At 45.5% G+C, this 26,282-nt stretch overlaps 2 protein-coding genes and 1 long non-coding RNA gene across 4 annotated transcripts in view; 2 read left to right on the forward strand and 1 right to left on the reverse strand.

The window, feature by feature from the left end:
• VPS37A (VPS37A subunit of ESCRT-I) overlaps positions 1-8,938 on the forward strand; it is a 35,993-nt gene extending 27,055 nt beyond the window's left edge. The window contains exons 7-12 of one of the 2 annotated variants that reach the window (XM_007495621.3): positions 2,955-3,082; positions 3,163-3,221; positions 3,303-3,371; positions 5,973-6,116; positions 6,985-7,064; positions 7,613-8,938. In XM_007495621.3, coding sequence (XP_007495683.1) covers positions 2,955-3,082; positions 3,163-3,221; positions 3,303-3,371; positions 5,973-6,116; positions 6,985-7,064; position 7,613 — 481 coding nt within the window. In that variant the 3' untranslated portion in view covers positions 7,614-8,938. Of the gene's footprint in view, positions 1-2,954; positions 3,083-3,162; positions 3,222-3,302; positions 3,372-5,972; positions 6,117-6,984 lie in introns of both variants that reach the window. The other variant, XM_001373752.4, reaches the window with a different exon arrangement.
• A 2,364-nt stretch (positions 8,939-11,302) lies between these two features.
• MTMR7 (myotubularin related protein 7) overlaps positions 11,303-26,282 on the reverse strand; it is a 123,928-nt gene continuing 108,948 nt past the window's right edge. The window contains exons 11-14 of the mRNA XM_007495622.3: positions 25,861-26,061; positions 24,613-24,753; positions 16,659-16,785; positions 11,303-13,818 (exon numbers count right to left, since the gene is read on the reverse strand). Coding sequence (XP_007495684.2) covers positions 13,465-13,818; positions 16,659-16,785; positions 24,613-24,753; positions 25,861-26,061 — 823 coding nt within the window. The 3' untranslated portion in view covers positions 11,303-13,464. The remainder of the gene's footprint in view (positions 13,819-16,658; positions 16,786-24,612; positions 24,754-25,860; positions 26,062-26,282) is intronic.
• On the forward strand, positions 13,810-26,027 carry LOC103103826 (uncharacterized). Its single transcript, XR_001622738.2, has 4 exons — positions 13,810-14,107; positions 21,388-22,680; positions 24,496-24,719; positions 25,894-26,027. It is a non-coding gene; the product is annotated as an uncharacterized LOC103103826 (long non-coding RNA).

A 26,282-nucleotide genomic window follows, 5' to 3' on the forward strand; every position in this document is an offset into this window, starting at 1 on the left:
CAGCTGATGGACATCCCCATAACTTCAAATTCTTTGCCACCACAAAAAGAGCAGCTACAAATATTTTTGTACAAGTGGGTCCTTTCCCCTTTTCTATTATCTCTTTGGGAGACAGCCCCAGTAGTGGTATCACAGGATCAAAGGGTATGCACATTTTTATACCCTTTGGGTGTTGTTCCAAATTCCCCTCCAAAATGATTGGATCAGCTCATATCTCCACCAACAATGCTGGGAGAACTAGCAAAGGGCCTCTCTTGGGCATGGGGAGACATAGATATTTATGGATTTGAGAAAGTTAAGGGTGCAGGGCTTAGGTAATCTGGGACATGTCTCATTGACTGTTCCAGGGTGGGAAGTAACTGGTTCCCATGATTGTTTAGTTCCTAACATGATACAGACAGTATAGGTCCAGAATAGTAATCCATCATGGACCTGTTGAGGTCACAGCAAAGGAAGTAGCAGTGTCCGGTGAAGTGGAGTTCCAGTGGGTACAGAGGAAATGGGGAAAAGGAGTTTAGGCCTATCAAGACATCATTCCTGATGACCTGGAGGAATTCCATGTGAACTGGAACGACCTCTAGGAATTGATGCAGAGATACACTGTGGCACAATCGAATGTAATGGACTTCTCTACTAGCAGCAATGCAATGATCCAGGACAATTCTGAGGGACTCATGAGAAAGATGCTATCCACACCCAGAGGAAGAACTGTGGGAGCAGAAATGCAGAAGAAAAACATGATCGATTATGTGGTTCGTTGGGGATATGATTAGGGTTTTGATGTTAAAAGATCACTCTACTGCAGATAAGAATAACATGGAAATAGGTTTTGAACAATGATACATGTATCACCTAGTAGAATTGCTTGTCAGCTATGAGGGGGGAAGGAAACAACATGAATCATGTAACCATGGAGAAATATTCTAAATTAATTAATTTTTTAAAAAGAATTATCATTCCTGCTTTGTGTTTTATATAAAAAAGGAAAAAATGAGGATAGAAGATGATGAAGGGAGGGAGGTTTAGGAGAAAGGTCATGAGTCCAAGGGGAAAATGGGTGGGGGGGTTTTTTTTTGTTACTTTTTTGTTTTTGTTAAACTGCTTCCTGCTGAAATGAGGCATTGTTTGTTAATGGGGTCTCATGATTCCTTCTCCATCCCCCAGTAGGAGTTGATATAGATGTTGCCTGTAAGATCTTAATAAACTAGCCACTAAAGTGATTGTATGATGTAGGAATTGGGTTATTAGTGGGCCCAATAGTAAGGAAGATTATTAGGGTAAGTAAAGGTATAATAACCATGGAAACTTGTCCCCAGGAATTATGATTAGGTATTGAATCTTTTTAGGCATGTAGCCCTATCTCTTGGATTTAACTGTGGCTCTCACTACTCTTGTTGTGTTGATAAAGAAGCATTTAGAAAGAGACAAAGGTCACCTGTGTCCCAATTTTGTCACATCCCCTCCAACATTTACCATTTTTCCTTACTGCCATATTGGCCAGTCTACTAGGTGTGAGGTGGTACCACAGAGTTGTTTTAATTTGCATTTCTCTAATCAAGAGGGATTTAGAACATTTTTTCATGATTATTTTTTTTAACCCTTACCTTCCATCTTAGAATCAATACTGTGTATTGGTTCCAAGGCAGAAGAATGATAAGAGTTAGGTAATGGGGGTGAAGGGACTTGTGCAGGGTCACACAGCTGGGAAGTGGCTTGAGGCTAGATTTGAACCTAGTACCTCCCATCTCTAGGCCTGGCTCTCAATCCACGGAGCTACCCAGCTGCCCCCTTTCATAAGATTATTGATGGCTTTGATTTCTTCATCTGAAAATTGCTTGTTTATATCCTTTGACCATTTGTTAGTTGTTCTCTCCCTCTTTAAATGAATTCTTTGGTAGTTTGATTGGTAAGGCACTGAATACATAAGTTAATTTAGCTTTGCCATTTTTATTATTGGCTCAGGTCAATTAACATTAAATTATTTACATTTGTCTTTATTTCCAATAAAGTACATCTTGGAAATGGTATGGAGAGAGGGCAGCCCAGGGCAGAGCTGTTTGGATTAAAATTCTCTGGAGACTGTATCTTAATTTATAATTATTTATTTATTAAGTAATAAAAAGTGGATCCGAGAAAGTAAAGACCTCTAGCTATGTGTAGTTTGCATTTGCCTTAGCAAGTCTCCAAGAGCTGGGTCATACATACCTTCTCATTGTCCATTCCCAGCCCCCAAAGCTCTTCCATCTTATTTTAGTGATGTCCCTTTCCAAAGCCCCTCCAATTGGAGGACTCCTCACTCTGGGGAGGAGTTGGGTCTTCTAGATGCAAGGGAGTCAGGAGTGCTTTTGAATGCCTTCAGAATGTGCATGCCCATTCCTCTCTACCCCCACTAATTTATTCCAAGGGTGGGAAAGCTGCAACTTAATTTAATCAGAGGATGACTTCAAACTTAATGTCAAAACTCACCCTTTTAAAAATCCAAAGTTAATCTTGGGGCTCCAAAGAAAAGGGTACAGGCTAGTGTTAAATTTTCACAGAACCTTAGGGGATACCCATGGTTGGTGAGCAAGAGTTAGAAGAATTAGGGAGAAAGAGAACCAAGCGAGGGCAGCAGTGTCCAAGGCTACAGAGGGGAGGGAGAGGGAGAATTAAAAGGTAGCCATTAAATTTGGCACCTGGAGTGGGAGAGGTGCTAGAATAGAGCTTGGGGGTAGCTCCATGAAAGGCAAGATGCCAGTGAGAGAGAGCAGTTTCATAATTATTCAGAGAACAAGGGGAAAGGCTGGTACATGGGATCAGAAGTTCAGAAAGCTCCCCGAGATGGATGCTCAGAAAAGACCATTGCCCCAGGGAGTCGTTGGGATATCCCTAGTGGCTAGCAAAGGAAGGATTGGCTAATCTACTTACCCAGAGTGGGTCATTGGTCCTGATGGGTTTTCCCTGTGTGCTCCCAGCCTGTCACAATTAACAGATATGAATGAACAAGAAGAAGCATTCCTGGAACAGTTTTCGACTCTGCCTCAGTTGAAGCAAGTCATTACTGACAAGGATGACCTGGTAAAGAGCATCGAGGACCTTGCCCGTAAGTCTGGCCTCTCCCCACATTTGGGCTTCTGGAAAAGTGCATTCCGTGCTGGCTTAAACACTGGCTTGATTTTGCAGGAAAAAATCTCCTTCTAGAGCCTAACCTGGAAGCTAAAAGGCAGACGGTCCTAGACAAGGTTAGTTTGTTGATTTTCCTGAAGAAAGAAAGGACAAGAAAAGAAAACAAATGCCCAATACGTTTTTCTTTGTTTCTTTAGTATGAACTCCTCACTCAGATGAAAACGGGCTTTGAAAAGAAGATGCAGAGGCAGCATGAACTCAGTGAGGTACTTCTTTACCTCTCTTTATCTGTTGTCAGATTTTGGGTTTAAGACGACTGACTTCAGGCCCGTTAGCCTTCCTTCCTTATCATCATCAGAACGTGTTATGGTAGCCTGGGAAGAGGAGTGGTGAACATTTTCAGCCAATCTTGAAATAAAACAAAGAGGCAAAGCTCCAAGCCAATAACAGGTTATTGAGAGAGACCAGTATCCCTCAGTAGAGCTGGGTCATTCAGTTTCCTCCCACCTAAGACAATTGAGTTTTCGTTTATCCCCTAATATTACATCATTCTAGATCCTATCCCCAGAGTTGACCACCAATCCTAGTCTCAATGGGCGGGTGATACAATTAGAGACAATGGAAGGTAGATATATTTTCTAGCAGTGATTGGGTGTTATCTTCTTGGAAGAGGTGCCTTGGCTTCTTATTGAGTCTTGGTTGGTTGGGATGGCCTTCAAGTTGACATTTTAGCAGTGTCCCTTGGACAAGAGTTCAGCACATTTCCAAGGCCTCCACCACTCATCATCTGGACATGCCTTATATAAGCTTCCACTTACTTGATGAATCACATCCTATTGCAATGCTAGCTTATGAGAAAAGGAGAAAGTAGCTAAATTTACTGCATAATTTAGGCTTTTTCCTTACAAAATACAATTACTGGATTTCTATTCTTCTTAATATAATTCTCACTAATTACGCATTATCCCAGATTAATCACTTATTGTATCTGAATACTAATTGTGATAACTGGGGTCTTTCTTAAAAAGAATCAGGGGGTAGTAATTCTTCCTCTTCAGATGAAAGCCCCTCGCCCTGTGTATCGTAGAAGATAGAGTTTCTCCCTTTTTTTCCTTTTTTTTAAACCCTTTCTGTTTTTGTAATGACTCTTAAGACACAAGGACAAGGTTTAGGCAAATGGGTTTAAGTGAACTTGCACAGGGTCAGGGAGCTAAGAAGTGTCAGAGGCCAGATTTGAACTCAGATCCTCCCAACTCCAGACCTAGCTTTCTATCCACTGAGTCATCAAGCTGCCCCTTGAGTGGCCTCTAGAGTTTCAGCAGACCTTCACCACAGGCAACCTGTTATGGCATTTGGTCTGATGCCAAAGTCTAGAGTATTGAAACTCTGCTAGTGAGATCCTAAAGGGCAGTGTGCAAAGGGCTACCTTGGGGCCGTGGGATTTAGAGTTAGAAGGGACCTGAGAGACAGCAGAAGTGTCCTGATGCTTCTGAATAAAGTAGACCTGTTCATAGCCATGTCTGATCTCCAGAAGGTCTCATTCCAGCAATCTTGGGGATCCCTCAGCTCAAGGGCTACATTTAGCGTGGGGCTCTTTAAGACCTCGACCTTCCATCCCATCCCCTAGTTGCTGGTGCCTTACTCCGAGGTTTGCTTGTGTCTACACTGTGGGTCTGGATTTGGCCAGTGTGTATGTGGTCTCTTGTTGTTCTGTGAGGCCCCAGAGGGCAGTGGCTTTCACTTGAGCCTTCCCAAGAGGTGCACTCACTGACTGACGACCTGATGCCTGCTTGGACACTTTACCCCCTTTGGAGTCGGGAGCACTGTTCTTCCTCAGTTGCCCTGGCAGTGCCCTTTTATAGTCATTGTCTGAGGCCTGCTCACTCAGTGTGAGCAAGCCTGAGGCTGGGCCCACTTCCCTTCCTGATATCTGCCTTCCTTGATGGTCTGACCAGCGCTTGTTGGCCCAGCTGAGTCTCTGTGGATGGCAGACACATGTAATGTGTGTGTCCTACATCTGTGTGCACGTGTGTCCGACCCTACCTGGCCAAGTGAACATTCCTACCCACATAACCTGGGAGTGTGTCAGACTCCTAGTAGCCAGGATAATCTTGGAAATCTGCCTGCAAGCCCAGCTTGTTTGTAGCCTTTCCTGTTTCTGTTTATGGCTCTGCCTTCATCATCTTTAGCTTTTCATTTGTCCTAGATGTGTCTAGCCCATCGGGGCTCCCTGCTGTCCAACCTGGATTTGGAGGCCTTCCTCTCCTACATCCTCTTGACATTCACTGGACTCTGTTCTGTTGGCCTTCCATGGCACAGCCATCTCTTCTCCTTCCTCCACAAAGCCTTTCTAGAAACCCCCTCCCAGTTGACTAGAGCAGACATAGAGCTCCCTGAGATCTCAGTGGCCCCCTGTCTGACCTCCTGTTTTATGGGGACGGGGGGGGTATTTCACATGTTTGTATTCCCATGCCATTAATGCTTCCTTGAATCCTTGGCACCCCATCTTGGAGTTAACGTGACAGCAGCATTGCCAGTGGCTTTTGACTCTTCTTTCTGGAAGGTCTGTTCTCTGGTCTGGAAGGAACATGCACACCTGTACACAAACCCCTCTGGGCTGTTAGATACGGAAGGGGTCAGACCTTCAGGTCTAGGCGTTTGAGACTAGACGACACATGGCGTGAGATGTGATTTCCATCCTGTCTCACCTTTTAGAGAGCGAGGAGCAAACAGGGTCCAGGTTTGGAGAGTCACTGATACTGCCACCTGAGAGGCTGTCTACCCACCAGACCTGGGCTTCCACCCAGGCAGGGAATTCTGGAGAGGAACCTCAGCCCAGGCACTCTTCTTTGCCATCTCTCTTGCAGAGCTGTAGTGCAAGTGCCCTCCAGGCGAGACTGAAGGTAGCAGCCCACGAGGCCGAAGAAGAGTCCGACACCCTTGCGGAGGATTTCCTCGAGGGCAAGATGGAAATAGATGATTTTCTCAGCAGCTTCATGGAAAAGCGAACCGTACGTACCAGTGTGCCACCATGACCTGGTAACCAAGGATCACTGGGCTGGGCTCTGAGGGACAGGGAGGGGATGGTGTGTACTTGTGAGTCTGGCAACCTCTGAGCCCCCTTTTGAAGAAACCCTTACAACTGCTTGATCACATGGGTCGATGGGTGTGTATGATTGGGGACGCAGACTAAACGATCACCCTAGTGCTAACGTCAGCAACATGGAAACAGGCATTGATCAGTGACACGTGTAAAACCCAGTGGAATTGAGCGTTGGGAAGGGCAGGGAAAGAACATTATTCATGTAACTGGAAAAATATTCAAAATTAAATAAATAAATAAATAAATAAATAAACAAACTTTTTAAAATATTGGCAGAGGCTAGAGGGGTGATCCATTCTCTCCATCAGGGCCCCCTGTGTTGAATGGAAGTCAGACATTGCTGACCTGGGATATCTTCAAGAACTTCCCAAGTGAGCTTGGACTCCTCCCTGTAGTTTACATCGAATGAGAAATAGGCCCATCAACCATTCCCCAATTGATGGGCATCCCCTCAGTTTCCAATTCTTTTCCACCACAAAAAGAGCTGCAAGACCTGTCCCCTTACCCCCTCTTAATTGACTCTGCAGGGGGAAACAAGGTTTGCCTTCATCTTCATAGTGGCAGAGAATCACTTATGTTCATTTTAAGCACACAGAGGCTTGCAGAGAGGAAGAGGAGAAGGAGGTTTTTCTCCTCTGGAATGGCAAAGGTGAAGGGATGATCACCCTTCACACAGCTTCGAAGCACATCTATTGCTTCTCCAGTTTTGGGGGGCCCGAGCTGTCATGACTTAGGGATGGGAAAGATGACAATGGGTCTTCTGTGTTTCCCTTTAGATTTGCCATTGTCGAAGAGCCAAAGAGGAGAAGCTTCAGCAGGCAATGGCTACACACACCCAGTTCCATGCTCCTCTCTAGTAAGTGTTTCATCCGGTGCTTTCCCTTAGGCCCTCCCACTGTTGCCTGTCTTCCAGAGTGACCTCTGACTCTGCCATGCTATCCTGTTAGCATGGCTGTGGGGCAGTGGCACAGGGCATTGGAGAGAAAGAGAGGAGAGACACAATGGACTGGGGGCGGGGTGGGGTGGGGGGTGGGTGGGCTGTGGCCATACAAAGGGGTTTTTCCTGGGCTCTGAACAACCTCATGTTTGTGTGTATGGAGGGAGAAGCCCTTTGGGTTGTACTTGTTTCTTCCTGTCAAACATGCCCCCTCTGCTTCCTCTTCCTCCCTCCCCCCCCCCCCCCCCACACCCAGAGGATTCCGGAGCCCCTCCATGTTTCTGTCTCCACTAGAACAGCCCCAGGCCTACCCTCTTGGCTGGCCACAGGGCTTTTGCCAAGAGGACATTCACTAAGTGCTTCTGGGTTGTTGGAGAAGGTTCTTCAGGAGAGAACAAGCTAGTTGCCATCCATCTCGTTTTGTGAGTGTCTTGTCAAGTACATTTTAAGGTTTTGTTTCTTTACAGATCTTCCTGAACACATGAATTGCCAAGAGAATAATGAACAATCCCAATTAAGCACATTTTCAATCGATGTGATTTTCAAACAGGCATCTCATCCTAATGGTTGTATTGTGTTGTAGAGATTAACTGTAGCCATTGTGTAGAGCTGGGCCTGATTCTGCACCAATTAGGATGCCTTTTATTATCTTGGTTTGAGAAATCCTTCTGCACTCTTTGCACTAAAAATATCCTTTGTATTTATTGTTGATAAAGTCTCTTATATTTAAGTTTCTGCTGCTACTCCCTGCTTATTAGAGATTAAATACCTATGCATGGAATTTTGGATAAAGGCGAGTGTTTTATAAATTCATATTCTTGTAAATTCATATTTTTAACTGAAATGGACTGGTTTATTTATAAAAGAAATTCCGGGACTTTTTTGTTTTTTCCTCTTATGACCTTTTTTTTTAAGTTGCTTTTTGGGGGAAATGGTCATTAAAAAATCCTTATTGGAAAAATTTTGTTCCTAAATGGTCATGCCAGCTTTTAATCAGTATAGAACCATCTGGCAGGTCACAGTGGCATGGTGGTAACTCTAGTTTGGAGCATGAACTCCAATGGCCCCTGCTCGGAGCCAGCCCAGCCTGACCCTGGCAAGGCAGCTATCCCTCAGTCCTCCAGGGATCAGCCTCACAGAGCTACAAGAGGTGGCTCCTCCTCAGAAGGCTGGATGCCCCCTGGATGGCTGCTTTCTCTTTGTGTTGGGTGCTTCTGGCCAGGTATGATCCGTGCCGGAGCAGGAAGAAGGACCCACCATACCTTTGAAATCCCAGAAGAGCCAAGGAATGATTCTGAAGCCAGTATCTCCTCTGCAAATGTATTGGTTTGATGTTCTATAGGAAAGCTGTGGCCAGGACAAAAGCCCCACGCACACCCCATATTCAGGAAGCCTCCAGGATGACCAGCCAGGCTGGTTTGTTTGCTTTGAGGGCTTTGTGATGAGACACTGCTCATTTGGAATGAGTCTTCTAGAAGGGACCCTCTGGACATAGACAGGCCAAACATTCCTTCCCTAACCTCTGTCATCAATGAGTTTTACCGCTAATTGGAGACCGGGGGGAGCCATGCGGGGTGGCTGGCAGGCAGGGGATTCCTGAATTTGAAGCCAGAGGAGCCGAGTTCTTCCCTTGGCTGGCGCGGCCTTGCAGGATGACCTGGAGTCAGGCTCAGGCCCTCTGTGGGCCTCACTCTGTAGAGGACGTGCCCACATGGATAAAGCGAGAGGTTGGACTCGAACCTCTCGCTCTGTGATCCTGAATGAATAAAAATCATGTATACTTTTCTTATAAAGGATGACTAACTGCATTTGTTCCCTTTTGTCATTCTCAGCCCCAGGGCTACACCATGAAAGTGGGCCTTTCAGCCTTCACTGTGCTGTCCCTGGGACTTCTTGTGGAGCAATCAGGCCCACTGATAGATTGTAAGAGGCGGTGTGTGTGACCCCACAGCCTAAGGGCCTTCAGCAAGAGGGGTGGGGCTTAGGGCTGGCAAAGTGACGTGCCTTCTGCATGGACCTCAGGTGGCAGGGATGGGAAGGCCCTTGGCTTCATGCCACGCCACGCCTGAAGAATCAGAGCCCAGAGCCTACGGTCAGCTCTGGTCTCCAGAGGGCAGAACCAGGAACAGGAGCAAGAGGTGCAAAGCAGCCAACTTAGGCTTGGCACCTCGGGACATCTTCCTGGCTCTTAGAGCCATCCACGAGGGAGATGGGCCGTCCGTAAGGTGCAGGGTTCGAGTGCAGATGGGATGAGGGGTGATAAAGAGGAAACTCCTATTCAGGGCTTTTGGGCCTCTTGAGCTTCAATGGATGGATGGATAGATAGGGCAGGAAAACGATGGGTTTGAGCATGAATGAGCCTCCTGCTGCCTTGCGTCAGACCTGTCCAGAGTGCCCCCTCAGCCCTGGTGTGGTCGGGCTCACTGCAGGCCAGTTCTAACTAGGGGTAAGTGGATTGACTGATCCTATGATAGTGCTGCCCTTGAGAAAGAGCTGTTCTCAGCCCTGGGCTCTGGGGAGTGGAGGCACTTGGTCTGGCCTCCCTTCCTCGAGCTTGCGTTTAGCCATCAAAGCTTCACAAGAGTTCGGCTTCCTGATAGCCGGTGAGCAGAAGTGACCAGAGGCTCTTGGCCACTACCAAGAAGGGCCACATTAAGCAAGGTGCCCAGAACAAGTCTGTAAGTCTTCGCAGGATTAAAGGCACATGGCTTATTGTCTTCAGTGGTTTCCCATGAAAACATTGCTGGGGAAGGGGCCAAAGAAGATGGCCATCCATTGCCTGATACCATTCACCCTCCACAGCGGGAATCCTTCAGAGGAGAAATGTCAGGCTGGGTCGAGGTTCATGAAAGTCACAATTGGGGTCTTGGGCAGCTCAGGACAACTTTTATTGTTTAAACCCTTTCCTTCCACCTTGGGATTGGTACCACGGATCTGTTCCAAGGCAGAAGATCGGCAAGGGCCAAGCAATTGGGTTGACTTACTCAGGGTCATGCAGCTAGAAGGTATCAGGCCTGGCTCTATCCCCTGAGCCACCTAGATGCCCCTAGGGGACCACTTCTAAAGGCTGGCTGCAGGGGCGAAGACTCCCTGAGCAGAGCAGGATGGACCCTGTCTGAACATCCCTGAGGCATGCTTGGATTTAGGGGGCGGGGGTTGCACTGCTGCTGCTGATCCATGGGGCTACTTGGAAGATGAGATGAGGGGGTCAGGCCAGTAAGGTGATACTGCCCATAAAAACAGCACAGGCCTTTGTGCACGTTTCATTCTCACCAGTGGAGTTCTGAGAATTGTGGGAAATTTGAGCTTTGGGGAGGATGCTCTTCTGAGGAATCACTGCCAGGCCATGGCCCTTTCCCCATGCAGCTCGTCCTTCACACAAGACTTCTTAAGTTTCCTGGCACGGACAATTTAACTTCTTCATGTAAAGTACGCCCCAGAAGCCCTTTGGGGGGCCTCCATTTGAATGGTTGCCCTCGCCAGCTCCTGCCATCCTTACACAGCCTCCTGAAAATCACTGACAACCCTGAATGCAGTTTCTGGCAGCTACCTGGCCTTTTGGCTTTGGGCCTGGAAAATCAGTCTCAAGTCTGCCTAGTGCCGCGCAGAAGTAGACAGCGGGACTTTGTTGAGAAGCTGAGTCTGTTATCGGGTTCCAAACCTGAATGCATTAAGAGTGGGCCTGCCTGGCCTAATTGCTGAGGAAACTAGAGATGGCATCCAGAGGGTCCTGGCTGCCAGGTTGAGGCAGGAATAACCTTCCCTCAGAAAAAGGGGTCCTTGGCCTGCCCAGAAAATCGAGCATCACCCTGGGGGATAACGTGGGGCCTCGGGTGATCCAAAGGTGTCAGTGCTTTCAGTGTCTCTTAAGGGTTAATGTAGAGCACAGGATCCATGCTGCATACATCACCAGCCAGACATTTAAGTTAACCAACGTTCAATCGACCTTTAACATTTGGGAATGGCTCAGAGGCTTATGGTAATGGCTTCATGGGAACAGAATACATCTGGGGGTAAATAAAGGTTTCCCTTAGTCATGGCTGTCTCATTGGGCTATTTCCTTGGGCCTGTAGTCCCATCTGGCCTTTAAAAAGGCGGGTGGCCTTCACGATTTCTTTCCTTTCAATTTTGCAGATTTATTTTATGTAGAAATAAAAAAGAGTGAACTATGTCTTTAATGCAATTTAAAACATCCACCCAAACAGCAGCTTGCCAGTCAGCATTAGAATTACCCAATCTGCGGAAGTGAGACTCCCAGCATTCTGAATCTACAATTCACATTTTTCTCTGTCGATGACCCTCAGTGAAAACTTGATGAAGGGCTACCTTTTACAAACGGATCATTTACCGATTCTGACACTTCAGTAGGACTCAGGTTGATCCTGGTCTCCAAGGAGCTCTTCACCTACTAGGCCGGATTTTAGAGTGAAGATGAAACAGAGCAACAAAAAGGACTGAAAAGCATTCTGCAAGGGAAAACCAAGAGAGTCGGCGGCGTCTGGGGGAGCCCAGAAGACGCGTTCCCATGCCAAACTACATCACAAGAGGTAGAAAGCACCCAGGGATGGAGTTTGGGGTTAGGAAATAACAGCCGAATTGGGGATTGCTGCACTGTTCAAGATGCGTCCAGAATGGAGAAGACGGCCCCAGAGCCCCTCCCGGGGGCCAGGTAAGCCTTGGGTTCCTGAAGCCAGCACCGACCACATCGACATGGCGCTCCTGGCTTCCGGGTGGTCTACGCAACCCCTCCTGGGATCCAGGGAGTCGGCCAGGCCCCGGTACCATCCCTTCCGACACCCCGGCTTGGCTAAATCAAGCACCACCTACTACAGTGGAACTTCCTGGCGGCTCTGCCCCCAAACTCTTCCCAATACCTAGAATTCTCGAAACGAAAGAGCAGTGCCATTCACCGACTGTGGGTCGTGTCTGCTCCCTCCAGATGTAGGGTGGGAAGGGGTCAGGGCGTCCGAGGTGCCTCTGCCAGGTTGCAGTTGTGCCACTCCGAAGCAGAGCCCTGCCACTGAGGTAACTTCACCTAACTGATGGGGTGGAAGAAGCTTCTCCAGGGTCTGGGGTTAATCGTGGCATAGAGTGATGCGGCCAGACAAGTAAGGGAGGGGAGGCAAGCTGCTGATTGTCACTTCAGCGTGGCTGTTCAAGTCATCAAATGCCTTCACCACAGAATCCTGCTTCGGGCCAGCTCCCCCCGCCAGCCCTTCGTCCCTCTGCCCCTGGGCCCTGCTTTAGGCAGCCACGTACGAGCAGGGCTAGTTTAGAAGAGGAAAGTGGCTCTTGCTAATAAGCTCTGGGCAGGATTCTCATCCCGGACTCCCTCCACCATACAGCTTCCCCCCGACGTCACAGGCCCTTCTCAATCTCTTGCCTGGATTGCCCCCTTGTGCTTTCTGCCTCTCCATTTTCCACCCAGCTGCCAAAAGGCTCCCCAAAGCACCAGGGTCCTCGGCTCTAAACCCTGCTCTGAATCCCTGTTGCCCCTAGGATAAGAATACACATTCCTCCACCTAGCATTTAACTGGTACCCCTAAGCTGGTTCCAACCCACCTCTCGCAGCCTTATTCCCACGAGCCCAATAAACTTGATATTCCATTTTCTGCACCTGCATCTCTCCAAACGCAGTCCCCATTCCTGAAATGTATTCAAGGCTCAGCTGTGGTGCTACATCCACCAGGAAGCCTTCCTGGATTCCCCCTCCCTAGGTGTTAGGGCTCTCTTTCTGCTTCAGTAAACTTCAGTTTGCTCACTTGCTTAGAGAGGGCTCCCTATTAGTCGGTTGTTTGAAGACAGCCCTCGTGCCCTGTAACCAACAGACATTTAATGTCTTCTCTCCCCCCTCAAAGTGCCCCCCCCCCACTTTGTGTCTGTTTCCTCTCTTGTTCTCCATCAGGACCTCTGGAGAATTTTTCAAACGATCATGATTGTTTCTTCGAGTTGTTTTCAAGGGTTTTAAAAGAAGTTTAAGTGCACGTAACCTAGAATTTGTAAATCAAATGTGAGACGGCAATTACCGCGGGCGTTTTCTACTTTGAATCCCAGTTCCCAGAGTACTATGATTTATGGTTATACATTCATTTCTCTACCTTGATTTTCATTTGCTACCTAGAAGGGGGAGGAAGGCTTCTGCCATCTGGAAAGGCCAAAGGCGATTTTCTATGCTCAGACAGCATAGAAACCTTAAAGTTTGCAGCCCTGGCTGCGGGACCCCATTTCCCGCTCTCCTTGGCCATTCCATTTGGGATTGCACAACTCCCCTCTTGCAGGAAATGTTTCCTGTTTCTGGCAGTCCTTTAGCATCTGGGACTCAGGCAGTGAGGAACACGGCCTCATCGGGATCAGGGTCCTTGCCGCTGTCTTCACTGGGTAAGCACTCGCCCCCACTCGGGGAGCGACAGCTCAGGTCCTCTACGCCAGACTCCTGGTCACTGTTGGTGGAGAGATCAGGATCTGAGCTCTTCAAGTTCTCCTGCGTGAGAATCAGGGCGGAATCATCATCTCCTTGGGAAGGGCTCCGGGAGGGCAAAGGCTTTAGATGGCCGCCGGAATCCTGAGGGGTGTTTACTACAGTGGGGGTCGTCAAGGCAGACAGCCCGGAATGTTTGCTGTCTCTCTTCCCGGGCATGTGGCTCAGGGGAATCTTGTGGATTTTTTCCAGCCTCTAAAAAGAAAAACATTTCAGTTGGGGTGACGGGTATTTTCCCTTTCTGCCTATCCACTCTATCTGGCTCAGGGAAAGGACTAGAAAGGACACCTGCCTGTCACAGTCACAGAAATTCAGCCCAAAGGGTTGAACCCACAGCAGCACACTTCCCCACTTGCCAGCCAGCCTTGACTCGAAGATCTAGGACTGCTCACAGCTCAGAAACTTGTCAACAATACGACATCCGGGAGAGGGGAGGGAAGATGAGGAGGAGACAATATGGATCCTATAACTTTGGAACACTTAGGTGAGATTTTGTTATCAAAATAATTTTAAAGAGTAAGCTCCCATACGACATCAAGCGCTTTTCCTCCCTCCAAAGAGAATGTCAGATTCTTTTCGTACATGGCAGCCTTCCAAGTATTTCAAATCGGTGCCTTTTCTATTTCTATATAATAGCTAATAACAATCTAGCATTTTTCAAGAACTTGAAGGTTGGCAAAAAAAAAGCACTTTCAAATATGATCTTATTGGATCCTCATGGCAACCCTGAGAGATACTGTTATCATCCCCATTTTACAGTTAAGGTAACTGAGGCAGAAGTTAAGGAACTTGCCCAGAATCACTAGTAGTAAGGAAGTACACACACACAGACATACACTGTTCCAAGAGTATATTGAACAACATTCCATGAGATTTGGGGCCTCCCTCTCTGACTTATTTGGGGAAATTCTTATTGGTTTCCTTATTTCTCAGAGATATTCCAACAGGGATGCAATGCTTAAAGGCTCAGTCAAGAACTGATCCACAGACATGGAGCACCTTTTACAGGTCTGGACAAGTACCTGCTTCCCTCTAGGAGAGTCCTGGCAAGCCTTGGTCATCCGTACCTCTAGCCCTTGATAAGTTTTACACAGGCTTGAGCCTCTCCCTTCTCTGCTTCAAAGCCTGTCTACAGAACAGCCCATTTTGAGGGCATTTGCTAGCCAATGGAACCCAGAGGTCAGCACTTCTCCAACCTCTAAAAATTAGTCCCGGAACAGAAGCCCAGGACTCCCAGGGCAGCCTGTTCTACTTCTGGTTAGCTCTAGTTGATAGGTAGCCCGTCTTTCTATCAGGCTTAAATCTGTCCTTGGAAATTCCCCTCATTGCTCTTGGCCAAGCACGGTGAGCTTCACATAAGAGCAGACTTTTACAAGTGTATCTCTGGCCAATCCTCTGGAATCTTTCTTCCCCCAATCCTCTGAGAGCCTAACGCCACCCTAAAGTATGTGTCTGTGTCTCTTTCTCCATTCGGTAACAAGCCAGCAGAGAATGGAAGCCTCCTGGGGGCAGGGATGTTGGCATTTTGGTCCTTTCTATCCCAGGAGCTTGCCCATAGTGAGTCCAGGATAAATATTGACTGAATTGGTTTTGCATTGTATCCAGCTGGTGCTGGAGGGATTCTCTGATTCCCTCTGAGCAGACAGAAGCACAGACCACACAAGGAGGAAGACTATCCCCAGGCCTGAAATTACTTTCAGTGTCAAGTCAGCAAATGTTCATTGAATACTTATTGTGTGTGTGTGTGTGTGTGTGTGTGTGTGTGTGTGTGTGTGTGTGTGTGTGTGTGTGTGTGTGTTGGGGTCAGGAAGATATGGAGACAAACAAGGAGCAGTCTCTGCCCTCCAGATGCTTACATTCTAAGTAAGGAAACACAAGATTAGGTAGGAGGGAAGAGCCTCAACCCCTAGAAGGGCAGGAATCAGGGAAAGCTTCCTGAGGGAGGGGGCATGTAAGCCCAGCCTTGAAGAAAGCTAAGGGTTCTAAGAATCAGCAGCAAGGAGGGAGGACATTGCCAGCCTGGGAGGAGCCTCTACAAAATTAGAAGCTCCAAGTCCCCTACAGTTAATGTCAAGTAGACCAGCCTGGCTGCAAGTGGAGAATCCAAAAGCACACATTAAGGGCCCACTTTGTGTCCTGCGCTCTCTAGGAACTGGGGACACAAAGACAAAAACTGCACATAAAGCGTGAGAGAAAAAGTAATGGACGACCAGCCTAGAACGGTGACTAGAGACAGGCCCAGAAGGTCTTCACTTCCAAGCTGAGGTGTCCCTTTGATCCTGGAGGCAATAGGAAGCCACTGAAGATTCTTGAGCAGTGAAGGAGCATGATCTGGAAGATGATTCGGAGAGCTGTGGGAAGGAGGAATTAGAAAGGAGAGGAGAGGAGGGGGATGCAAGGATCTAACCTGAAGAGTCAATAGAGATCAGGTATGGGGCAATGGGAGCTAGACTTGGTTAGTGATGGGAAATGAGAGGTGAGGAAAAAGAAGGATGACTCCAAGATTGAGAACCTGAGTAACTGCAGGGATCATCTCACCCTCAAGAGAAACAGGAAAATTAGGAAGGGGTGAGATTGGCTGGTAATACAGGACTGGAGCTTGGGCAAGGAAGGAAGAAGGAAGATGTCAATTTCAGTCATTAACATAGGGATGATGATGACATCACTGAGAAAAAGGAAGAAGGAAGGGAGGCAGGAACAAACGGTACTAAAGTGTCTGAACTGGGGTTTGCCATATTGGTGTAACTGATCAGTCGGCAATCACAGAGTGAGTGTGGTTGGGGATGGGGAGAAGGAATGGAGAGTAAAGTCAGATAAGAAGGCTGGAGAGGCAGGATGAGTACATGACTATCCCTAGGCAGGCAGAGAGGTCACCAGTGGGATACAGCATGCCCCGAGACAGCAGCCTTGGAGTGAGTCTCTTGGTGGCATACAGAATGGAAGGAGGGCAGACAAGGCCATGGAGAGGCTGGTTGGCCATCCACAAGAGAAGGTATCATGGCCAAAAAAAGCCACTGGCTTCAGGTCCGTGTTACCTCTTCTAAGACCTGTAGCTCCTCCTCCAGTTGCTGTGTTTCCTCTTTCACAGCCATCAGGTAATCGGTAACTGACTGTCGAGGTTGCATGCCCTTTTCAAAGCGGTTATACATTCCGCTCCAAAACCTAGAGAGGATAGAAGAGGTTCAGTGGTTATTGCCAAGACATTTTCTGGTTCAAAGTTCCATCAGAAGCATCTGAAGGCAGTTTCATGCACCAACTATATATTTGATGGAAAAGAAAGACTTCCCACTTTTTGAGAAGCTCCCTGGGGGAGGAGTGAGGGATTCTGGACTTGGAGAAGGAATGCTGGGAGAGCTGATAGGCACGTCTCTGGCACCTTTTCTCAAGACATTTTGAACAAGTCTTAAAAATAGACAGAGACCAACAATTCACACCATATGCCAAGACATACTGCCAAGTGGTCACTTGATTTAGACCTAAAAGATCACATTATAAATAATTTAGAGGCAACTAATGAAAAAATATGAAGGAAGGAGATCTAAGCATGCCAGTTCTCGAATTATACTATAAAGTGATAATCATCAAAACAATCTGATACTGGTTAAGATATAGAGTAGTAGATCAATGGACTACATTAGGTAATCGTCACATGATAGTTAATGATCATAGTAGCCCAGTGTTCAGTAAACCCAGAGGTCCAAATTTTGGGGGGAAGAACTCACTATCTGACAAAAACTTCTGGGAAAACTGGTAAATAGTATGGCAGAAACTAGGCACAGACCAACATCTCATACCATATACCAAAATAAAGTCAAAACAGATACCTAGGGGGCAGCTGGGTAGCTCAGTGGATTGAGAGCCAGACCTAAGGATGGGAGGTCCTAGGTTCAAATCTGACCTCAGACACTTCCCACCTGTGTTACCCTGGGTAAGTCACTTGACCCCCATTGCCTAGCCCTTACCACTCTTCTGCCTTGGAGCCAATACACAGTATTGACTCCAAGACGGAAGGTAAGGGTTTAAACCCCCCCCCAAAAAAAACCAGATACCTACTCTAGGAATAAAAGGCAATACCATAAACAAATCAGGGGGACATGGAATGGTTTACCTGTCAGACTTATGAAAAAGGAAAGAATTTATTATCAAAAAAGGCATAAAGAGCCTTGTGGAAAATGAAATTAATACTTTTGGTAACATTAAATTTAAAAGGTTTTGTACAAAAAACCCCAATGTAACCAAGATTAGAAGAGAAACAACACATTGAAGGGCAGGGATTTATTTATAGCACGTCTCTGACAAAAGCTCTCATTTCTCAAATATTTAGAGAACTGAATAAAATTTATAAGAATACAAAGCATTCCTCAATTGCTAAATGGTCAAATAATATGAACAGGCAGTTCTCAGATGAAGGAATTTAAATTATCTATAATTGTGTGAATAAATGCTCCACATCACTATTGATTAGAGAAATGCAAATTGAAACAACTCTGAGATACCACCTTACACTATCTAATTGCCTAACATGACCAAAAAGAAAAACGATAACTATTAGAGAGGATTTGGGAAAACTGGATCACTAATACACTGTTGGTGGAACTGTGAACTCATACAACTAATATGGGGCCATAAAACTATGCATGCCCTTTGACCCAGCATTACCACTACTAGGGCTGTGTCTATCTTACCCCCATCAGAATGGTAAAGTTGAAAATAATTATCTAGCTTTTATATGGAATTTTAGGTGCAAAGCACTTGACATGTTATCTTTCTTGATCTTCATAACAACCTTGAGAGGTAGATTCTACTATTATCCCTATTTTACAGATGAGGAAACTGAGAGAGATAGAGGTTAAGTGACTTGCTTAGGGTCACATAGTAAATGTGTGAGGAAGGATTCAAATTCAGGTTGTCCTGATTCTAGCTATTATGCCAGATTTTTGAGGTAACTGTTGTTCAGTCCTTTCAGGTGTGTCCCATTCTTCCTTGACTCTGTTTGGGGTTTTCTTGGCAGAGATACTAAAATAGTTGGCCATTTTGTTCTCCAGCTCATTTTATAGATGAGGAAATTGAAGCAAACAAGGTTATGTGACTTGCCCAAGGTCACATAGCTAGTTATTGTCGGAGGCTGGATTGGAAGTTGGATCTTCCTGACTCTAGGCCTCACACTCTTTCCACTGCACCACTTAGCTGCCCATATTATGCCAGCTAGCTGCCTCAAAAAAAGGAAAATAACAAAAGAAAATAACAAATGTTGGGAGGGCTGTGGGAAAACAGGCATACTAATGCATTGCTGGTGGAACTGTGAAATAGAGCAGCCATTCTGGAAAGGAATTTGGAACTTTGCCCCAAAGTTACTACTAGGCTATGCACACCATTTACCCCAGCAATAACTGCTAAACTTATAACGCTGAGAAGTCAAAGAGGAAAAGGATCGATACATACAAAAAGATTTATAGTGGCTCTTTTTGTGATAGTAAACTGAGTGGGTGCCCATCCCTTGAGGAATAGCTGAACAAATTATGGTCTATGAACGTGGTGGAATACCACTGTGCTGTAAGAAATGAAGCAAGAGATGATTCCGAGAACCCTGGAAAGACTTGTATGAACTGATGCAGAAGGAAGTTAGTAAAACCAAGGGAATGAAGTGAATACAGCGAAGTGAAGACAAATTTGAAAGACATAAGAAGTCAAATCAATGCAACCAATAATCATAATATTAGGGGCTTCATGAAGGCAGCATGTTTCCTGACAGGGAGATGGACTCATAGTGAAAAATCAGCCTTTTAAAATTATTATTAAAATTATTTAAAATTATATTATTTTAAAATTATTATGACCAGTGTGGGAATTTGTTTTGCTGATACAAAAGCTCTTAAAAAATTTTTTTTATTGGAGGTGGACTAAGAGGGAAAGAAAATACATGCTTGTCAATTAGGGGGGGGGAAAAGGTAAATTGAAAGTATATGGTCAATTAACTGGTAAGCCAAAGAGAGTACTGAAAAGCCGGATTTGAAAGTAGAATGTTGATCAGCTAAAATAAGAAGCCAGCAACTGTTTCCTAATTTTTTATTTTGTTTTCAGCTCAAGCTAATTTGCTTTGTTTTGAAGCAGCCACACAGGAGTCTCCCCATCACTTAGGCTTAGAGGAAAATGCCCCGGATGGTTTGTGACATGGGTCACTTGTACAACATCCTTCCTCTTCCTCTCCTGGTTCCTTAGAAATTAATTCCCATGAAAACAGATGGCCAGGGCTTGACCCAGAACATGTAGCCAAGGAGCTAATAAGCTCGAATGTATCTAAAGCTTAGGATACAGCTGAGTGGGTTTAAAGGGATTTTAGCCAAACGAGCCAAAGGTGCTGAAAATCGAATAAAGTAAAACATTCTCAAGGCTGCAGCCCTCCTCACGCCCATGACGCTGTGTGTTACTGGAGCATGTGCCCTGGTGAGGTCTGCTGTCCAAGAACATGGCAACCCAGAAAACAAAGACAGATTTAGCACATCTCTTGGTCCTGGACAGAGTATGCCGTAGATCACCCAGTTTCTAGAGTATAACTATTAACAGAGGTTGGGACTTGTGAGATGCCAACGCAATTATCTACAAACTGCTATATGTTGGCAGGAGCAGGATCATAGTGACATACTCTGTGGACAGAGAGTGGACACAATAGGGTTGGTCAGGAGACACATTCTAGACCCATCTCACACACTGGAAGAGCATGGACAAGTGATTTTTCAAGTTGGGGCTCTCAAAGCTTCATTAAAAAAAAAAAGACTAATGATGCTTGCATGCAGTGGTCATCATGCAAGCTGCTGTGAAAGGTGGGTGTATTTAGCCAGCGGATACTTGATATTCATCACGAACCTCTCCTCCCTACCACTTTATTTCTGTGGATTTGATCAGTTACACTCAGTCATATCAATTAGTTGAATTTTTAAACCTAGGAACAGGTTTAATATTTTAAAATAATGTTAAAATAAAAAATAAAATAAATGTTAAAATAATTTCAGGTCACCAGGACCCCTTCCTTTGCTCTTTTATTGAGTTTATTTTAAATAAAAAGTTAGAAGTATAATCAAATAGCTCAGAGCCCCCAGTTAGGAAAATTCCTACCATTTAGGCACATGTTTGGTTCTCTGACTTCATTTAAATTTATCTCTAGATTACCCTACTCTTTGTGACCAAGACAAAAATTCAGGTCGCCAAAAAAAGGGGGGGGGTTTAAAGATATAAGTAGAGTATATTATAATGTCTGTTAATGAACAGACACAGGAGAGGATTTGGGGAAGGAGCATACCTTTTCTTGAAATTTCCCTCATTCTTAATGAAGCGCTTAGGTAGTAAAGTAGATAGAACCTTGGATTTAGTGTTAGGAAGACCTGAAGTCAAATATGGCCTCAGACACTGTGTGACCCTAAGCAAGTCACTTAACCCTATTTGCCTTGGTTTTTTCATATATAAAATGGGAGTCATAATAGCCCCTACCTCCCAGGGTTCTTATGAGGATCAAATGAGATAATAATTATAAAGTGTAAGCACAGTGCCTTATACATAGTAAGCCTATATAAATTTTTATTGATGATGATGATGAAGTGGGTATAACTTCAGCCAAAGCCTTCTGCTCTGAGATATCCATAGGGACCAATGGCTATATCTCTCCTTTCCTCACCCTGGCTCAGCATCCTGTGCCTATTGCCCCTGTGCCACCAACTATGGGCTCAGGCCTGGAGGCCCCCTTCCTTCTTCTTGGTCTTTCTCTTAAAGGCTGTCTTGAAGAACTCTGGAATGAGACTCACATTTGTCTTCTGCCTAAACAAGTTGATGTTCCCAAATCACTCTGCAAATTGAGAGGGGAACAATGGCCCCTCCGAACTACCAAACCCAAGATGTTGGCTGCTCTCCACTGCTATCAGGCTCCCTGCTCCATGGCAAACGGCACAGCACATCAAGGAGTTTGTCTAAAAAGTCGGGGAAGCCACAGTGACGAGGAGAGGCAGCTCATATCCTCTTCGAGAAGCAAATGAAGGATCTGTTTGAGTTACTCTTATTCTATAGGCTCAAAGGCTGCGGCAGACATCAGTTCAAAATAAATAAATAAACCTTAACAAAGAAACATCATTTTATGGAGGATGCTGTAGCTGCAGCCCAAACAACCTGGTTCAAACCCTCAGTCTCTCTTAGACTAGCCACACAGCACTGGGCAAGTCCATGACTCAGCCTTACCTTCTGTCTCACAATCAATACTAAGTATCTACTTCCAAGGCCCAAGAGTGGTGAGGGATAGGGAAGGGGGATTAAGGGTCACACAACCAGAAAGCATCTGAGGTCAAATTTGAACCCAGGACCTCCTGACTTCAGGCCTGGCACTCTGTCCACTGAGCCACCCAGCACAGACTTGTGACCTTTCATTCAAGCTCCAGCCCTTGGCACAGTGCCTGGCATGCAGAAAGCACTTAATGCTTGCTGATTGTTCCCTGATTGTCCTCATGACAACAGCAATGTTTCTATCAGAGCCTGTGTTACACTCTCTGTGGCATTTAAGCTCCACACTGTAAACTTTAAAAACTACTCCACCCTACTTAGACCATTCTTTAGGGGAAGATAAAGTTGTGATCTCCTGATTGAACAATGAAAGTACTTAGTTCTCACCTTATAGTGAAGCTAGAACTTTAAGCTAAGTCTATTTTTAGATCTAATACAAAAAGGTGTTAAGTAACTATAAAGGTTAAATTAATCACAAAAAGGTCAAGTAACTCACAAAAGGTGAACTTAACAAAGAAGTGTTAAGTAACTCTAAAGATATAATCAAATCAAAGAAGGTGAGAACTAAAAGTATGGGCAGTTCTGGAGAAAAAGCTTTTAATGTGATTGGTAGATGTGAAAATTTAGAGGAGGAGACACAAGGATGAAAGGTATGTATATTTGAAATTTTTCGTCCTTCAAGGGGACTCACTCTCTCTCTCTCTTTCCCTGATTGGCGGTGGAGAGTTAGCTGAGAGTTGTGTGCTGAGCCTTTCGGCATCTTAGCATGGCTACAAGCTATTGTCCAGTTTGGTGGTGAGTTTCTGGCTGAATTTTTCTCCTTTACTTTCCAACTTTTTCCTCTCAGAAGCTTTTAATCTTCTTCAGAGACCTAGAGGCGAGGAGTTTAAAACTCCCCCTGGCATAGGCCAGGTAGGAGAAATCTTATATCCTCTTTCCTCCTCCTTAAATTCCTTCCTTCTATATTAATTAAATTACCATAAATTTCCAGGTTGACTTGGGTATTTTATTTGGTGACCATTTAAATCTAGATTTAAAGTCACAACCCTAAAATTATCTGACAAACTGATGCTCATCCTTCAGGCAGTCCTCCCTCCCCCAGACCTCAGAGAAATTGGATCCTCTCCAAACAAAGGATGTCAAGCCTCCTGATGGGTGATAGCATCCCCTGGTCCCAACATCTCCACAGCCTAGACAGAGCCCTTGCTGGCTGGTCTGTACCCAACTCTAAGCCCTCTAGGTCTGGGGCCATGATCAAGCCAGTTCTGCCATTGTTCCTGGATGGGGTATGTCAACATACATATCATCCTGTTAGTAACATTCCTTGTGCACATCCTACACTAGCCACCATTTCCCCAGGAACAAAAGCTCCTTGCAGGCAGGGATGGTCTTCACTTTTGTGGCAGAATCCTCAGTTCTAGGCACAGAGTAAGCCCTTAGTAAATGCTTTTTTCTCTCATTCATTCATTTTGTTAATAATTGTTTTTATTAAGCAGGTGTGTGCCAGGCACTGTGAAGGCCTTAAGCCTAAACTGCTTCAGACCCAAAGAAAGGGGGAAACAGTCCTTGTCCTCAGGGAACTCATAGTCTACAATAAGCAAACACATAGGCACAAACAAGTTAAACATAGGATAAAGAGAAAATACTCAGCAGAGGGAAGAAACTGGCATTAAGAGGAATGAGGGGGTGGCTCAGTGGACTAAGAGTCAGGCCCAGAGATTGGAGGTCCTGGGTTTAAATCTGACCTGAGACACTTTCTAGTTGTGTGACCCTGGGCAAGTCACTCAATACCCATTGCCTAGCCCTTACTGCTCTTCTGCCTTGGAATGGATATACAGTCTTTATTTTAAGACAGAAGGTAAGGGAGAAAGAGAGAGAGAGAGAGACAGATAGAGACAGAGGCAGAGGTAGACAGAGGAAAAAAGAAAGGAAGGAAGGAAGGAAGGAAAAAAAGGAAGGAAGGAAGGAAGGAAGGAAGGAAGGAAGGAAGGAAGGAAGGAAGGAAGGAAGGAAGGAAGGAAGGAAGGAAGGAAGGAAGGAAGGAAGAAGAAAGAAAGAAAAAAGAAAGAAAGAAAGAAAGAAAGAAAGAAAGAAAGAAAGAAAGAAAGAAAGAAAGAAAGAAAGAAAGAAAGAAAGAAAGAAAGAAAGAAAGAAAGAAAGAAAGAAAGAAAGAAAGAAGGAAAGAAAGAAAGAAAGAAAGAAAGAAAGAAAGAAAGAAAGAAAGAAAGAAAGAAAGAAAGAAAGAAAGAAAGAAAGAGAAAGGAAGGAAGGAGGAAGGAAGGAAGGAAGGAAGGAAGGAAGGAAGGAAGGAAGGAAGGAAGGAAGGAAGGAAGGAAGGAAGGAAGGAAGGAAAGAAGGAAGGAAGAAAGAGGAAGGAGGGATGGAGAGAAAGAAGGAAGGGGGAAGGAGAGAAGGGAGGAAGGAAGAAGGAAAATCTTCTAAATGAAGGTGGGATTTTAGTTAAATCTTGCAGGAAGTCTGGGGAGCCAGGAGGCACAAGTGAGGCTCAGGGGACAAATAGTGAAAACATAGAGTCATTCATTCTTTTGTTCATACATTGATTCATATTCTGTATCTAAAGCTGCATTTACATTTTTGTGTCTCCCTGAGTTCTACTCTGAGCTCTACTTTAAGTCTCCCCAGAAGCTAAGCCTGGTGCCCAGCTGCCAACAAGTACTCCATAAATACTACTTCTGCCTAGAAACGATAACGGAGGAGTTTTCATACTTGTACATGAAGTTGCAGGGGCTGGTTGGGGGTCGAAGAGTCCCCTGAGCCTGGCTGTGGTCCGCTCGGAATAGAGGATTCAGGTAGTCAGCCCGATTCTTCCACAGGTGAGCCCATAGAGAGTGTGTCCGTTCTGGAATCCTGAGACAGAATGAAGAAAATCCACCTGAAATCCTTCCCAGAGGGCAGGGCATCTCCAAGACTCAGAATTCCTGAGACGGAGGAGAGACTTTCAAGGCCACTGAGTGCCCCCCTGATTTTACAGATGGAACCCCTGGAGGGAAAGAGGCCACACTTTTCTGTGACCACATAGTCAACTAAAAGGCAGAGCCAGAGCCAGGCAGAGAACCCAGAGTTCCTGACTGTGTCCAAGGCTCTTCCCAGTCCAGGCTGCTTCAGGCAGAGGATGCTAGGCATTCTGGGGTCCGTCTTCCACTGAAGGGTCTAATGAGTTCTCTCAGAGGTCCCAAAATAACTAAGCTTATCAGAAGCATACAAACATGCAGTCACCAGGTTTCATGTGAAAATATGGCAAAAAATGGCTTTTGTCATGTTTCATAATGTGAAAAATATATAGGGAAATAAATAGAGGTAGTATGACCATACTACTGAATAAAGGGCTGGCCTTGGGAGGAAGAAGTCCTGGGTTCAAGTTCTGTCTCTGGAACATACTAGCTAAGTCATCCCAGACAAGACCTCTGAGTGTTCTAGACAGTTTACTTTTTAAAAAAGTAACCGATTTTTATTGATATCTTTTTATGTATATCATAAATGTTTATATATTGTAAATATATATGTATATTTAGTTTTTACATCAACTAAATCTTCTCCTGTATCTTTCTTCTTTCTCCATCAAATTAGTTAATAAAAATTTTCCCCATGACTTAAAAAAATTTTTTTTAAAGAAAAATAGGAAGAGGGGAGAAAAATCAGTAAACTTCATCAAAACATTATAAAAATTCTGGGCAACTTTCTAAAACCATACATGAAGGAGGAGAGGCTGATCTGTATCACTATGGATACAGATCTCACACTCGGACTGCCCCACTCTCACCAAATTACAGGTCTGGATTCACTTACTTGCTCCTGTCACCAATAAATATTGGCCGACCTCGTCTAGTCATGCTGCCTTCCATTCCAACCCCAATCCTCCCCAAAGGTCAACCTTGACAGGGAGCCAAGAAGTCTTAAGCACTTAATGGGGGCAGGCTTATTGGGTGGCTCCCAGAGGAATCCCAGGACACTTGCCTCAGCTCCTGTCTCTCCTTCTGGTTGTTACAGAGGAAGGTCCCGAACTGGCAGGAGTAGATGTGATGTTGAATGTGCACCAGAAACCTTTCATTGAACTCAAAGGCGCAGGGGAACTGCTCCATGAGCTGCCACACGCACTCAAGGAACTGGTCAATGACTGGAGAGATCTCCTTGGGGTCGCCATCGAGGTGGCCGTATCTGCAGAGACACAATGGGACATGCTGGTGTGACACACAATGGTGTGCCCATTGGGGAGAAGCCAACGAAACAGAAAGGAAGTGCCCAAAGCTGGCAAAGGGTAGACTCGCCCCAATCTTGTCTCCCAGAGCTCCATTACAATAAGTGAGCACCCAGAAAGAGAGAATGGCTGACGCTTCCCCTTCCCAGAGTAAAGTGCTCTTCTCACCACTGTCCTGTGG

Source organism: Monodelphis domestica, chromosome 6, assembly GCF_027887165.1.
Source record: "Monodelphis domestica isolate mMonDom1 chromosome 6, mMonDom1.pri, whole genome shotgun sequence".
Classification (NCBI taxonomy): domain Eukaryota; kingdom Metazoa; phylum Chordata; class Mammalia; order Didelphimorphia; family Didelphidae; genus Monodelphis; species Monodelphis domestica.